Raw genomic sequence first — 16,358 nt, 5'->3', positions numbered from 1 at the left:
TTCTTCCAAGTTACACATTTTATTGCCATATAGTTACTAATAGTAGTCTCTTATGATTCTTTGTATTGTATTTATTTGTTGTCTGTTGTGATTTCTCCATTTTCATTTGCAATTTTATTGATTTAATTCTTCTCCCTTTTTTTATTGATGAGTATAGCTAATGGTTTCTTTATTTTATTTGTCTTCTCAAAGAACCATCTTTTAGTTTTGTTGATTTTTGTAATAGTCTTCTTTGTTTCTTTTTCATTGATTTCTGCTCTGATTTTTATGATTTCTTTCCTTCTACTAACTTTGGGGTTCTTCATTTCTTCTTTTTCTAGTTGCTTTAGGTGTAAAGTTAGGTTATTTATTTGATGTTTCTCTTGTTTCTTGAGGTAAGCTTGTGTCGCTATGAACCTTCCTTTTAGCACTGCTTTTACTGAATCCCATAGGTTTTGGGTTGTTGTGTTTCCATTTTCTTTTGTTTCTGTGCATATTTTGATTTCCTTTTTGATTTCTTCTGTGATTTGTTGGTTATTGAGGAGCATGTTTTTTAGCCTCCATATGTTTGTGTTCTTTATAGGTTTCCCCCCCCCCAATTTACATCTAATGTTACAACATTGTGATCAGAAAAGATGTTTGAAATGATTTCAGTATTTTTAAATTTACCAAGGCTAGATTTATTGTGCAGGATGTGACCTGTTTTGGAGAATGTTCCTTGTGCACTTGAAAAAAAGGTGAAATCCTTTGTTCTGGGGTGAAATGCTCTGTAGATATCAATTAGGTCTAACAGGCCCATTGTGTCATTTAAAACTTGTGTTTCCTTGCTAATTTTCTGTTTGGTTAATCTATCCATATGTGTGACTTGAGCATTAAAGTCCCCCACTATTATAGTGTTACTTTTAATTTCCCCTTTCATACTTATTAGCATTTGCCTTATGTACTGAAGTTCTCCTATATTGGGTGTATATATATTTATCATTGTTATATGTTTTTCTTGGATTGATCCTTTGATCATTACTATGTAGTGTCCTTCTTTGTCTCTTAGTATGGTCTTTATTTCAAAGTCTGTTTTATCTGATTTGAGTATTGCTACTCCTGTTCTCTTTTGGTCTCTATTTGCATGAAATATCTTTTTCCAGCCCCTCACTTTCAGTATGTGTCCCAAGGTTTGAGGTGGGTCTCTTGTAGGCAACAAATATAGGGGTCTTGTTTTTGTATCCATTTGGCCAGTCTTTGTCTTTTGATTGGAGCATTTAATGCATTTACATTTAAGGTAATTATTGATAAGTATGATCTCATTGCCATTTACTTTGTTGTTTTGGGTTCAATTTCATAAACCTTTTCTGTGTCTCCTGTCTAGAGAAGATCCAGTAGCACTTGTTGAAGAGCTGGTTTGGTGGTGCTGAATTCTCTCAGCTTTTGCTTCTTTGTAAAGCTTTTGATTTCTCCTTCATATCTGAATGAGATCCTTGCTGGATATAGTAATCTTGGTTGTAGATTTTTCTCTTTCATCACTTTAATTATGTCCTGCCATAGTAGTAGTAGTAGTAGTAGTAGTAGTAGTAGTAGTAGTAGTAGTAGTATTCCCTTCTGGTCTGAAGAGTTTCTATTGAAAGATCAGCTGTTATCCTTATGGAGATCCCCTTGTGTGTTACTTGTTGCTTCTCCCAGATGCTTTTAATATTTTCTCTTTGTGTTTAATTTCTGTTAGTTTGATTAATATGTGTCTTGGGGTCTTTTGCCTTGGGTTTATCCTGTTTGGGACTCTCTGGGTTTCTTGGACTTGGGGGGCTATTTCCTTTCCCATTTTAGAGAAGTTTTCAACTATTATCTCCTCAAATATTTTCTCTTCCCCTTTCTTTTTGTCTTCTTCTTCTGGGGCACCTATGATTCAAATGTTTGGATGTTTAACGTTGTCACAGAGGTCTTTGAGGTTGTCCTCATTTCTTTTAATGTTCTTTTCTTTTTTCCTCTCTGCTTCATTCATTTCCACCATTCTATCTTCCACCTCACTTATCGTCTCTTCTGCCTGTTATTCTATTATTGATTGCCTCTGCTGCTGCTGCTGCTGCTGCTGTTGAGTCGCTTCAGTCATGTCCGACTCTGTGCGACCCCATAGACGGCAGCCCACCAGGCTCCCCCATCCCTGGGATTCTCCAGGCAAGAACACTGGAGTGGGTTGCCATTTCCTTCTCCAATGCATGAAAGTCAAAAGTGAAAGTGAAGTCACTCAGTTGTGTCTGACTCTTTGCGACCCCATGGACTGCAGCCTACCAGGCTCCTCTGTCCATGGGATTTTCCAGGCAAGAGTACTGGAGTGGGGTGCCATTGCCTTCTGGTTCCCTCTAGAGAGCTTTTAATCTCAGTTATTGCATTGTTCCCAATTTTAATTGACTTCTTTATTTCTTCTAGGTCCTTGTTAAACATTTCTTGCATCTTCTCAATCCTTGTCTCTGGTCTATTTATCTGTAACTCCATTTTATTTTCAAGATTTTGGATCATCTTTACTATCATTATTCTGAATTCCTTTTCAGGTAGACTCCCTATCTCCTCCTCTTTTGTTTGGTTTGGTGGGTATTTATCACGTTCTTTACCTGCTGAATATTCTCTGCCTTTTCATTTTGTTTAGATTGCTGTGTTTGGTGTGCCCTTTCTGTAGATTTGAAGTTTGTGATTCTTCTTTATTGTGGCATCTACTCCCTGTGGGTGGGGTTGAACTAGTGGCTTGTCAAGCTTCCCTGGTTGGGGGAACTTGTGTCTGTGTTCTGGTGGGTGGAGCTGGATCTCTTCTCTCTGGAGTGCAATGAAGTGTCCAGTAATGAGTTTTGGGGTGTCTACAGGTTTGGCATGGCTTTGGGCAGCCTGTCTTTAAATGATCAGTGTTGTGTTCCTGTGTTGCTGGGGAATTAGCATGGCATGTTGGCACTAGAATTTGTTAGCTCTTGTGTGGAGCTTGGTTTCAGTGTAGGTATGAAGACTTTTGGTTAGGTCCAGAGACTAATGTTCTCTGGAATCAGGAGTTCTGTGATGTTCTCAAGTTGTGGAGTTAAGCCTCCTGCCTCTGACTTTCAGTCCTTCTCTTACAGTATCCACATACAGCACAGATGATAAAGCAACTAGGTTAATGGTGAACAATTCTCCACAGAATTGAGTGACATGCATAGAGATTCACAGAGTTACATAGAAGAGAAGAGGTAGGATGGACATATAGATGACCAGGAGAAGAGGGGAAGTCAAAAGGGGAGAGAGCAATCTAGTCAGTAATCAGTTCCTGAAGTGTTCTCCACAGCCCAGAACACCCAGAGATATTCACAAAGTAGAGAAGAGAAAGGGGAGGAAGGAGATAGAGGTGACCTGGGGGAGAAAAGGGAGATTCAAAAGGGGAGAAAGCAATCAAGCCAGTAATCAAATGAAAATGGATACTGAAGATTAGATTCTTAAAGATACAAAGTGGATAACAAATACCAGAAAGCAAAGGTTAAAAATCTAGAGTAGAGGTTAGACTCTCAAAAATACAATATAAAAAAATACAAAGCAAAATAAATCACAAAGATTAACACACATACACACACACACACACACACACACACATATATTTGAAACTTGCTTTTAAAATAGGGTCTTTTAAAAATAAATAAATAAATAAAATAGGGTCTTTTATTTTTGCAGGGTAATTGTAGGTTATAAAAATGAAAATTAAAGGTGTAATAAAGAACTTGATTTTTTTTAATTAAAAAGTATTAATAGTAAAAATATATCTAGGAATTTCTCTGGAGCTGTTATGGGAAGTGTGGGCTCAGTTCAGTTTCAGATAGTTCCTTGTTCCAGCCTGCACTTGTTCTCAAGGTCTATGGGCCCCCTCCAATGCACAGTCAGTATTAACTGCAGGGTTTTAATCTGTTGCACCTGTCACTTCCAGAGTGATTCCCTCTCCTTTGTTTATTTTGGCTTCCTCTGTTTGCAAGTCTCTTCTGTGTCTCATTTCCACCCTGACAGTAGGGGGCAAAGGTGGTCATTTATTTAGGCTCACTTGTTCAGTTGTGTTTTGGGGAGGGAGGGACTCTCTAAACAAATTTCACTGGCATTTGTGGGGAGTGTTTGCAGTGTATGGACCACACTGGGTTTGCCCCAGTCCAAGACAGCATGTGCTTCCTGGATCTACAATGCTCAGGCTCCATGGAGCTCTGCAAGGACACTGTCCCAAATGGGCCCTGCATTTTATGTACTTCCCAGGTCTGAGCCACTCAGGTTCTTGGGTACTCCACAGGGCACAGACCGGGTTGGGCTGTGCGTTTTGTGCCCTTCCCAGGTCCGAGCAGCTCAGGTGACCAGATGCTTGGTGAGTGCACTGTCCCAGGTGGGCCATGTGTCTTAATCACCTCCCCAGTCCCAGCTACTTGGTTTCCCGGGGACACCTCAAGCGCGCCATCTCAGGTGTGCTGTGTGTCTCCTCTGGGGCACTGATCTCAGGCTGCGACATTCCTGGCAGATGTCAACCATCTAGGATCCCAGGAAGATGTGGTTAGCAACTGGGAGCCTCACAGTTTGGTGGAGGATGCCCTCTCTGGGGCTGAGATTGCAGCAGCCCCTTGCCTTCTGACTCTGGCTGTAGTAGGCCTGCCTCTCTGCCTCCAGAGGTGGAGGGGCGTACACACAGACAGCCAGCTCTCCTTTGTTATTCACTCAATCCTTTGTTCTGTGAGTGTGCCAGGCTGAGAGTTAGAGCATCTTGTGGGAAAGACGTATTTTTTGTCTCTCTGGCGATACCACAGTTTGGGTTGCTATCTCACGTTAGCTCCCTTAGATTGTCCTCAGGGCACTCAGGCCCCGTCCTTACCCTAAGGGCCAATGATTCAGCTCGTGCCTCCCTGCCCAGCCCCCACTCACTGGTGGCGGATGTGAGCATCTAGGCTACTTCTCTTCTGGCAGTTGGAGTTAGGCGCAGAGTCTGTGTTTTGTTTTGTTTTGTTTTGTTTTTCTCTCAGTTATGTTGCCCTCTGAGATTCTAAAACTCCCACAGACCCGCCTGTGAGAGATTTTCTTACTGTGTGGAAACTTCTCCTTCATGACTCCCTCCCCAGGATGAGTCTCAATCCCTCAATGTTTTGTCTCTGTTTTCATCTTTTACGTTTTATCCTACCTCCTTTCGAAGAGATTGGGCTGCCTTTCTGGGTTCCTGGTATTCTCTGCCAGCATTCAGAAGTTGTTTTGTGGAAGTTGCTTGACATTCAAATAATCTTTTGATGAATTTGTGGGGGAGAAAGTGTTCTCCCCATCCTATTCTTCCACCATCTTGGGACCCCCTCTCTGGTTTGATCCTTTGTTAGAACAGCTCATAAAAATCAGGGAAACAAATGTGACTCACATTTACAGTCAATGTTATATAGGGGACTATCAACAGTAGAGTGAGCAAGTAAGGTACAAAGGGCAGGGCCTGGAGGTGTCTCCCAGGACCTGGGGTGCCCCACCACCCACTGTGTGTGCCTTCACCAACCTGCAGGCTCAACAAATACGTTGTTTAAGAGCTTTGGTGCAACCAAGTCTCCAGTACCCCAGCCCCACCTTCCCTGCTTCCCCCAGGTGTGTGAGTGGGCAGGAAGTCTGCACCCTCTCTTCCCTGGGTGCTTGTGGTATTCAGCCCTTCTGAGGTTACACAGAACCACCCTGAGTCATCTCATCAGCTCAGATTCGGGTGTCACCCAGAGGGGCCTTTGGAGCTGTGAAGACACTTCCAGCACTCAGGAAACTCCAAGGGTTTGGGGAGCTCCTACCAGGGGCCCCAGACACAGGCCAAGTGTATTTTAGCACAGAGGGCTATCACAAAAGTGAGTATTCTCAAGTTAAGGAAATGTGTTGATATTAAAAAAGTAAAGTAAAGTGTTAAGTTTTTTTCTGTCTGCATGTGCACAGGGCCTAGGGTTTTACAATCTCCCTGGACCTGCTTTAAATGTACAGTACAGCCAGAGTTGGGTTCTGCTCTGATGTAACAACACTCCATAAACTTCTTATCCTTATCCTTCAGAGAGCAGACAGAATGAAAACCACAATCACAGAAAAATAATCAAATTGATCACATGGACCACAGACTAGTCTAAATGAAACTATGAGCCATGCTGTGTAGGACCATCCAAGATGGACGGGTCATGGTGGAGAGTTGTGACAGAATGTGGTCCACTGGAGAAGGGAATGGCAAACCACTTCAGTATTCTTTCCTTGAGAACCCCATGAACAGGATGAAAAGGCTATGTGTGTATCACCTACTAAATCTGGTCACAGTTGACTTAGTAAGATTGCTTTTTCTTTTCCCCCATGAGCTTGCATACCCAGGAATTGATTTTGTTAAGGAAAACTTTCCCTGGTGCTTTTCTCCTTAGCACAATGCCCAGCCAATGAAGTCCGGACAGAATCCTCTGGCGTCATCCTCAGCCCAGGGTATCCAGGCAACTATTTTAACTCCCAGACCTGCTCCTGGAGCATCCGAGTGGAACCAAACTACAATATCACCATCTTTGTAGACACATTCCAAAGTGAAAAGCAATTTGACGCACTAGAAGTATTTGATGGTAAGTCTCTTCAAACTTTGTTAACATACCAGCGACCTTGGGACCTTCCCTTGTGGTCCAGTGGTTAAGACTCTGAGCTTCTACTCCGGAGGGCGTGGGTTAGATCCCTGGCCAGGGAACAAAGATCCCACATGTCTCTAGGTGCGGTCAAAAAAAGAATACATACCAGGGACCTACACATAATGTACAAGGATCCTGTTGTATTTTGTAATGCACAAACTTGAATATATTCTTGAGGTAAATTACATCTCCCCCTAAATGGAAAATGAATTATTCTTGGACTAGTGTGGTCTCAGAGATCAAGTGATAGGAAAAAGATCACCATGCCCTTCTTAATGTTGCAAATTTAAACCATTAAAATGCTGGTTTAATACACCTTAAAAATGTACTGAATTTACATTAACCATTCTTTAATTATTTAACATGGGGCTTTAAAGTATGGATGATTTCAGAAACTCTTCCTTTCCTTTCTTCAAAGGTTATATTGATCTAGAAGATATTTTAGGAAATTTAAGAGGGCAGAGGCCTATAAGTACTTTAATTGGTCTAAATGATTGTTTTACTAGAATTATATAAAAGTAATGGCTCATAGAGTTTTCTGGGTGATAAATGCTATAGTATTCTTAATGTAGAATTTTTTTAGAGATAGTTCCCTGAACAAATGCTAATACAGTTTTCAATGTGAGTCTTATACATTTTTGTACAATTCTAATGAACATTTTAAAATGACAGTGCTCTGCTAAAACATAGTATGTGCTTGAATTGTTGATTTGAAATGAAATTGATATTAATAATTGTTCTTTGTACTAAAGCATTATCATAGCCCAAAAATTAGACCATGATACAATTATGGATGTAGATAATAATAGGGTTTTCACATGTTTTGATGGATTTGTCACTGAGTTCAGATAAATAACAATCAATTCAGTGAAAAAAATTACTGTAATTGATTCTGCGTATGTTTGCATGCCTTTTACTGACTTGATGAATCATAATAGTCAAGTTGCTTCTGTGGATATACAGTAATGTGCAGATTTCCAAAGATGAGCAGCTAAATTGGAAATTAAACTCATACTTATATATGTAGAAACAGAGGACTGAAGAGTAATATTTTCATTTTCAGAGTTTTTAAGTGCATGTTAAAACAGACATGTACTATTGAAGACTTGGCCCTTAATCTCTAGGATAGGAAGAAGTAACACATTAGCCAGGTGCACAAACAGGCTTCTTTTGTCAATGAGGAGCCAGGGAAACTGTGCCTTGAGGCTGATTAGATGTCACAAATAGTAAAGGCAGGCAACCAACCTCCAGGGGCTGTGTGTGTCTTTGTGTATATGTATTCCTATAAATTCTGTATGTAGTTATATATATATATATTTACATAATCATTCTAAATATATGTGGGTTCCTTTGTTTTACTTTGGTAGAATTGAAAGTTTAGCTGGCAGTGTTTCTACCTCTTCTAATTTCAGAAGCAAAATCATTATCAATAATTTATGCCCAAAGCATTTACAGTATGAGCTCCCTCCAAATACAGACAGATCACGCCCATGATAAACCACAAGCAAAATAGCTAATAGAGATAATATCAAAGCAGTTGCTGTCAAAATTGCCAGATATCTATGAGTAGGTTTGGTTTTACTCTCAAAGATTTCTCTATAAAATGAAAGGTCAGAGTTTCATATGAATAATTTTCTAAGCACTGGCATTTGTGTTGCAGTAAATGTCATGTTCATTGCATCTCTTTTGTTTTTTTGAAACACAGTGGCTGTTTTATAGCTCATGAGTTGGCAAAAAAATAATAACAATAAATTGACTATATCAATTTTAAGCTTTATTAACAGCAGCAGCAAGGCTCCAGGTGGTGCTAGTGGTAAAGAATCTGCCTGCCAATGCAGGAGACACAAGATACACAAGTTTGTACCATAGGTCAGGAAGATCCCCTGGAGGAGGAAATGGCAACCCACCCCAGTATTCTTGCCTGGAATATTCCATGGGCAGAGGAGATCAATGGGCTACAGTCCATGGGGCTGCAAAGAGTTGGACATGACTGAGTGCGCACACACACACACACACACACACACACACACACACGGCTCAAGTGGTGAATATTCCTCAATTTAAAAAGAAAATAGGACTTAAATCATTATAGAACTCACCTGAGAAAGGTGTCAAAATACATATGGTGGTCTTCACTTGTGCAGAACTTGATAATTTTCACCTTAATAAAAGAGATGGTACTGCTGTTCATTATGGACATGTATATTTTTAAAGAATAATCCTTTAGAAAGTTTGTTACATGATAAGCAAAGACAAAAGATGAAAGATGATGAAGGATTACATGTTTGATTAAGAATATCTGAAACTTGACTCGAGTTCTGTCATTAAAAATGACATTTTAAAATTGTATAAATTCAGGTGAATTTATTTCCCAGTGGCATTTCATTTTAGAATATAAATTATCTCTTCAAACAACAAGTAAAACAGCACAGACAATCCTTGTCCATGGTATTCTCCAGGCAAGAGTACTGGAATGGGTTGCCATTTCCTTCTCCAGGAAACCTTCATGACCCAGGGATTACACCCGAGTTTCCTGTGTCTCCTGCATTGGCAGGAAAGCCATGAAGCCTGTTAGAATTTGAGATGGCATCAAGGGGTGTCCTGGAGGAGACCTTAAAGTGTGGGTGCAGCTTCTGGATTCAATAGAGTGAGTTGTCTCAACAAATATTGTCAGGTTATGGTGATGAGAATAATGCCAGTGACTATTAACTATGTTGAGTATTAGCTTTGGTTTTTTTTTCAATTTTTAAAGATTAAATATACAAAAAGTTTTTTTTTTTAAATGTATATGGGTATAGACTCATTACTTGATGTACTGCATTTTAGTATTTTGTCAGATTTATCTTGTGTATTTTTTTTTTCAAAGAAGCAACAAGTTCAGATCAATTTAGGAGCTCCTTGCCCACCCAGTTCACTTGCACCTCTCCTGGAGGCATTTAATATTGTGAAGTGTCATCCATGTGCATGTTTCATGGTTCATTTCCTATCTCTATCAGTCTATCAATCTGTCTGTCTATCTACTACCAAGTATCATCTCCTATCTATACATGAACATTCACACAGTTTGTATATTGAACACTTTTGAATGTTTACACAATTGTTATCCTATTATATTTATTTGCAAATAGATTTCACTTCTAAATATCATTTTTAATATGTGTAGCATTTCTTTGAAAACACTTTTAATATCTTTTTAAACTCCAAACCACAAGTTAGAATCTAAATTTCCCTATAAAAATAGCTAGAATAAACATTTTGCTATATAAATAACACTTGTGCACATATTCTGGAGTTTATAAAAAATATAATTAAAACCTACAATTGTTTTGGATATTATTAAACTGCTCTCCAAGGTGATTGTACTAATTTTTACTTTCACTGCTGCTATTTAGTCACTAAGCTATATCCAACTATTTGTGACCCCATGGTCTGTAGCCTGCCAGGGTCCTCCATTCCCAAGCATGAATCCTAGAGTGGGTTGCCATTTCCTTCTCCAGGGGATCTTCCCAACCCAGGGACTGAACCCATGTCTCCTGCATTGGCAGACAGATTCTTTACCACTGAGCCGCCTGGGAAGCTCATACAGTCAAAGCTATGTAGATGTGGGAGTTGGACCATAAAGAAGGCTGAGCACCAAAGAATTAATGCTTTCAAATTATGGTGCTGGTGCTCTCTCTTCTTGAGAGTCCCTTGGACTGCAGGAAGATCAAACCAGTCAATCCTGAAGGAAATCAACCCTGACTATTCATTAAAAGGACTGCTACTGAAGCTGAAGCTCCAATACTTTGGCCACCTGATGCAAAGAGCCAACTCATTGAAAAAGACTCTGATGCTGGGAAAGATTGGGGGCAAAAGGAGAAATGGGGCCACATAGGATGAGATGGCTGGATGGCATCACCACTCAATGGACATGAATTTGAGCAAACTCTGGGAGATATGAAGGACACGGAAGCCTGGAGTGCTGCAGTCCAGGAGGTCCCAAAGAACTGGACATGACTTAGGGACTAAACAACAGTACTTTTACTAGTATTAAATTCCCTGTATCAATTCAATGTTGCATATGCTACTAGTAGTGGGAACTATTTTCTTTTTTTAAATTACTGCCATTTTATAAGTAACATTTTCATTTCAAGTATTATGTATTAACAGCATATATATCTTAAATTATTTTGGTTGGCTATTGCTTCTTTTATTGTTATTATTTTTATGAGGAACTGTATCTGTTGCTTTATTTATTTGGAGTTATTTGTCTCCTTTGGGACTAAATAGCTGTATATTGTACAGTTAGACTCCAACTTAAAAGCTAAATGTAGTCTGTATTTTGTAGGTGCAAATTCATATCATAACTTTTTTGCTTTTTTTTGTTTCATTTAGGGTCTTCTGGTCAAAGTCCTCTGTTAGTGGTCTTGAGTGGAAACCATACTGAACAATCAAATTTTACAAGCAAGAGTAATCAGTTATATCTCCGCTGGTCCACTGACCATGCAACCAGTAAAAAAGGATTCAAGATTCGTTATTCAGGTCAGTAAGTGAAGTTAAGGTTTAATAGTAAAGTGTTAATATAAATGTTCTGCGTTAAATTTTAAAAATTAATGGTTTGTACTATAAACCTAATTTCTAAAAATGAATTTGTAACTTCAATAGAAATAATTTGATGAAATCACTGAGTGATATCTCTAAACTGTGTTAGGGAAAATAAATTATCTGTTGATTAATATTAATAAATATTTTTGCTAGCGTCATAACTGATTGAATTGCATGCCACAGAAAGCAGAGATTCTTTCCCCCAAAATAAAATAATATAATTTAATATAAATATATAATAATATAAACAAAACATATTTTAATTTTAAAGTATGTTTAAAAGCTAAGGAGACAAACAGGAGGAGATAACTGTATCGCATTTAATTTTTTTCTCTTTTTTTAAATTTTTTTTATTTTTTAGTATAAATTTATTTATTTTAATTGGAGGTTAATTACTTTACAGTATTGTATTGGTTTTGCCATACATCAACATAAATCCACCGCAGGTATACACGTGTTCCCCATCCTGAACCCCCCTCCCTCCTCCCTCCCCGTACCATCCCTCTGAGTCGTCTCAGTGCACCAGCCCCAAACATCCAGTATATAACATCTTATGATTAGTAGCATTTCTTTTTATTGATTATATGTTTATATGTCTCTTTATGTGAGATACTATACATATAAATACACACACACACACGTAACCATATACAAAATAAATGTTTACATATATATTTCCTTATCAACATTTAAAGGACTTTGTTTTTTCCCCATATAGTTCATTTATTTTCTATCAGTAGTTTTTTATTTTAATTAAATCAGTGAATATACTTCTGAGAGATTAGATCCTCTCAATGTGGCTAGCCCAAAACCTCATGTTTACAGTGCCCTACAAAAGCTGTAGACAGACAATCTAAAATCCTCATATTTTCATTACTAAGCAAAATATCTAACCTTTTCTTAGTGTTACTACAATATCCGTGCTAACAACTGAGGTCCATTTCCCAAAGGAGATAGATGCCCACTCTATGCATTTTATAGACCAGTATAACTCCCAGGGGTTGCTTATTCCAAGTCTGTTGTGCATTGTCAGTGAAGGGCAATATCCTGTGGACAGTGAAAGGTGTTAGTAGCTTTAAGAATATTTTTGCTGTCTCTGATTGGTAGGTATCATGAAATGATAAAAAGCATTGAAAAAGCATTAGTGTTTTGAAATGTCTGTTGATGGAAAGACAGAGAATCTGAAATTCACTCGTGTTTCCTCTACAAAGTCTAACAAAACATGCTTAGATCTTTGTTTTCCCCCTTCACTAAAGTAGCCATTCAAAATGCTTATCAGCAAAGAGTTCACAGTTGAAATCCCTTCATTGGAATGGGTATTGAGATCATTAGGACAATGATTGGACTTTTGTTCATCAAATTCCTTGTTCTGAAAAATAAATACTCAAGCCTGTAGAATTGTTTGAATTTATTTCTAATGAGCAAAAATGGATATTGCAGGGGAAATCATGGTGAACATAATTTATCTTGTTTTATCTGTGGCAAATTACTTAATAGCCTGGTGGTGTGACTACACCTTGAATTCTGTTGCTCAAAGGATGTTTTCATTCATTATAGAACAAGATGATTCTCTTTGTTGGGAAATCAGAAAAAGAAGAATTTAACGTTAAGGCTATAAACTGTTGTTTTGTGAGTGGACATATCTATGTATCTCTCATTAGATATAGATACAGATAGATCTTTGGACAGCTTTTCAGATAAAATTCGATGGTGGTTCAATGACCACTGCTAGGAGTCCATCATCAGTAGTTTTAGAGCAGTGATCCCTGGACTATAGCACGTGGGCCAGGGAGCTAAGGCCATAATATGACCACGTGTTGCACCACAAATCCTTGCCTTATGCATGTTAACTATTGGTCATTGGGTGTAAGAACCATATAACGGATCTACATAATAGACAAACAAAACACAACAACAACAAAAGCAAGTACATCATGGTTCAAGTCAATTCAGTAAACTGCTAAGTGATTGTTGAGGTAGTAATGGTCATTCACTATTAAATCAAGGGTGTGTGTGTATGCTAAGTTGCTTCAGTCATGTCTGGTTCTTTGCGACCCCTGGATGTAGCCCCCACTAGGCTCCTCTGTCCATGGGATTCTCAAGGCAAGAATACTGGAGGGGGTTGCCATGCCCTTCTCCAGGGGATCTTCCTGACCCAGTGATTGAACTCACATCTCTTAAGTCTCCTGGCCTGGCAAGTGGGTTCTTTACCACTAGCGCCACCTGTGAAGCCCATTAAATCAAGTACCTGGAAGTTAATGATAAGTTGTGGGCTTCCCTTGTGGCTCAGCTGGTAAAGAATCAGCCCACAATGCAGGAGATCTGATTTTGACCCCTGGGTTGGGAAGATTCCCTGGAAAAGGGAAAGGCTATCCACTGCAGTGTTCTGGCCTAGAGAATTCCATAGACTGTCCATGGGGTCACAAAGAGTTGAACACAACTGAGTGACTTTCACTTTCAGAGTTGGGAGAGTCAGAACTACAGAATGGGTGTTGTAAATACACCCAGACCCCAGCAGAGCCAGCTGCACCCATGTCTTCCATCCCTGATATCTCCTTGACTGCCACCCTCCATTACCTGCTCTTCCAAGGCAGCACCAGCTGAGTGCGAGGGTTTGACCCTGGTCCTTTTAATTCTTAGCATGGCCAGGAATCAAACAGGCAGGACCCTGTGTTCTAATCTTCCCCTCTGTGCCATGTCTCCTTGGGCTTCCCAGGTACACTAGGGGTAAAGAACCCATGTGCCAATGTAGGAAACTTAAGAGATGTGGGCTTGATCCCTGGGTTGGGACGAACCCCTGGAGAAGGAAATGAGAACCCACTCCAGTATTCTTGCCTGGATGATTCCACTGACAGAGGTGCCTGGCAGGCTACAATCCACAGGATCTCACAGAGTCAGACATGACTGAGTGACTTAGTATTCTCCCCATGTCTTCGTGCTTGGGCCTCTCTGTAGCTTGTTCTAGATTAGTTAGAAAGGAACTAATGATGATAGAAGGAACTGTCAGTAGGAAAGGAAATAGTTATTGGACCCTATCAACTCAGTCGCTCAGTCATTTCCAACTCTCTGCGACCTCATGGACTACAGCACACCAGGCCTCCCTGTCCATCACCAACTCCTGGAGTCCACCCAAACCCATGTCCATCAAGTCAATAATACTATCCAACCATCTCATCCTCTGTCGTCCCCTTCTCCTCCTGCCTTCAATCTTTTCAGCATCAGGGTCTTTTCAAATGAGTCAGCTCTTTGTATCAGGTGACCAAAGTATTGGAGGTTCAGCTTCAACATCAGTCCTTCCAATGAACACCCAGGACTGATCTCCTTTAGGATGGACTGGTTTCATCTCCTTGCAATCCAAGGGACTCGCAAGAGTCTTCTCCAACACCACAGTTCAAAAGCATCAATTCTTTGGTGCTCAGCTTTCTTTATAGTCTGACTCACATCTATACATGACTACTGGAAAAACCATAGCTTTGACTAGACGGACCTTTGTTGGTGAAGTAATGTCTCTGCTTTTTAATATGCTATCTAGGTTGGTCATAGCTTTTCTTCCAAGGAGCAAGCGTCTTTTAATTTCATGGCTGCAGTCAGCATTTGCAGTGATTTTGGAACCCCCAAAAGTAGTTTCTCACTGTTTCCATTGTTTCCCCATCTATTTGCCATGATGGGACTGGATGCCATGATCTTCATTTTCTGAATGTTGAGTTTTAAGCCAACTTTTTCACTCTCCACTTTCACTTTCATCAAGAGGCTCTTTAGTTCTTCTTCACTTTCTACCATATGGGTGATGTCATCTGCATATCTGAGGTTATTGATATTTCTCCTGGAAATCTTGATTCCAGCTTGTGCTTCATCCAGTCCAGCATTTCACATGATGTACTCTGCATATAAGTTAAATAAGCAGGGTGACATCATACAGTCTTGATGTAGTCCTTTCCCGATTTGGAACCAGTCTGTTGTTCCATGTCCAGTTCTAACTGTTGTTCTTTGACCTGCATATGGATTTCTCAGGAGGCAGGTAAGGTGGTCTGGTATTCCCATCACTTGAAGAATTTTCCAGTTTGTTATAATTCATACAGTCAAAGCCTTTGGTGTAGTCAACAAAGCAGAAGTAGATGTTTTTCTAGAACTCTTGCTTTTTTGATGATCCAACAGATGTTGGCAATTTGATCTCTGGTTCCTCTGCCTTTTCTAAAACCAGCTTGAACATTTGGATGTTCACAGTTCACATACTGTTGAAGCCTGGCTTGGAGAATTTTGAGCATTACTTTGCTAGCAAGTGAGATGAATGCAATTGTGTGGTAGTTTGAACATTCTTTGGCATTGCCTTTCTTTGGGATTGGAATGTAAGCTGACCTTTTCCAGTCCTGTGGCCACTGCTGAGTTTTCCAAATTTGCTGACATATTTAGTGCCACACTTTCACAGCATCATCTTTTAGGATTTGAAATAGCTCAAGTGGAATTCCATCATCTCCACTAGCTTTGCTTGTAGTCATGCTTCCAAAGATCCACTTGACTTCTCTTTCCAGGATGTCTGGCTCTAGCTGAGTGATCACATTATCGTGGTTATCTGGGTCATGAAGATCTTTTTTGTTTAGTTCTATGTATTCTTGCCACCTCTTCTTAATATCTTCTGCATCTGTTAGGTCCATACAATTTCTGCCCTTATTGTGCCCATCTTTGCATGAAATGTTTCCTTGGTATCTCTAATTTTCTCGAAGAAAGACAATAAGGTTCTGTTGTACCCTATAGAGTTAGACAATTATCCTGCTGTTCCTCTCTCTTAACAGACTGAACTGTGTCAAAAACCCACCCCAAGAACCATGTGGCCCCACTGCCCCTTCAGGAGCATTTCAGACTTTATCTCTAAACTTGGCCAGGGTCTACAGTCTGCTTGGTCTTCCTACTTTTTATTATTATTTTAATTTATTGACACAATAATTCTCGGTAGTTGGTAGCTGAGGTGCCTGATTATACTCATACCTTCCCTAAACCAAATATTTTGGATCATTCAAAACTTAAAGTAGATAGTCTCAAACAACTGAACACAGAAAATGCCATGACCAATAGGACACAAGTTTCTTCTAAGAGTTAGTGGATTTTACCTTAATAAAAATGAATCTGTTAAAAAAGAAAGAAGGAAAGAAACAGCACTTCAGAAGACCCTCT

The 16,358-nt window shown here is 39.5% G+C and overlaps 1 protein-coding gene across 1 annotated transcript in view; it reads left to right on the top strand.

Annotated features, from left to right (window-relative positions):
• The window catches only part of CSMD1 (CUB and Sushi multiple domains 1), a 2,072,278-nt gene that overhangs the window by 1,927,613 nt on the left and 128,307 nt on the right, over window positions 1-16,358 (top strand). Inside the window, exons 47-48 of the mRNA XM_061404066.1 lie at window positions 6,357-6,545; window positions 10,980-11,126. Of these exons, the coding sequence (XP_061260050.1) occupies window positions 6,357-6,545; window positions 10,980-11,126 (336 nt within the window). The remainder of the gene's footprint in view (window positions 1-6,356; window positions 6,546-10,979; window positions 11,127-16,358) is intronic.

Source organism: Bos javanicus, chromosome 27, assembly GCF_032452875.1.
Source record: "Bos javanicus breed banteng chromosome 27, ARS-OSU_banteng_1.0, whole genome shotgun sequence".
Taxonomy (NCBI): Eukaryota; Metazoa; Chordata; class Mammalia; order Artiodactyla; family Bovidae; genus Bos; species Bos javanicus.
This window is presented reverse-complemented; position numbering and strand designations above follow the sequence as displayed.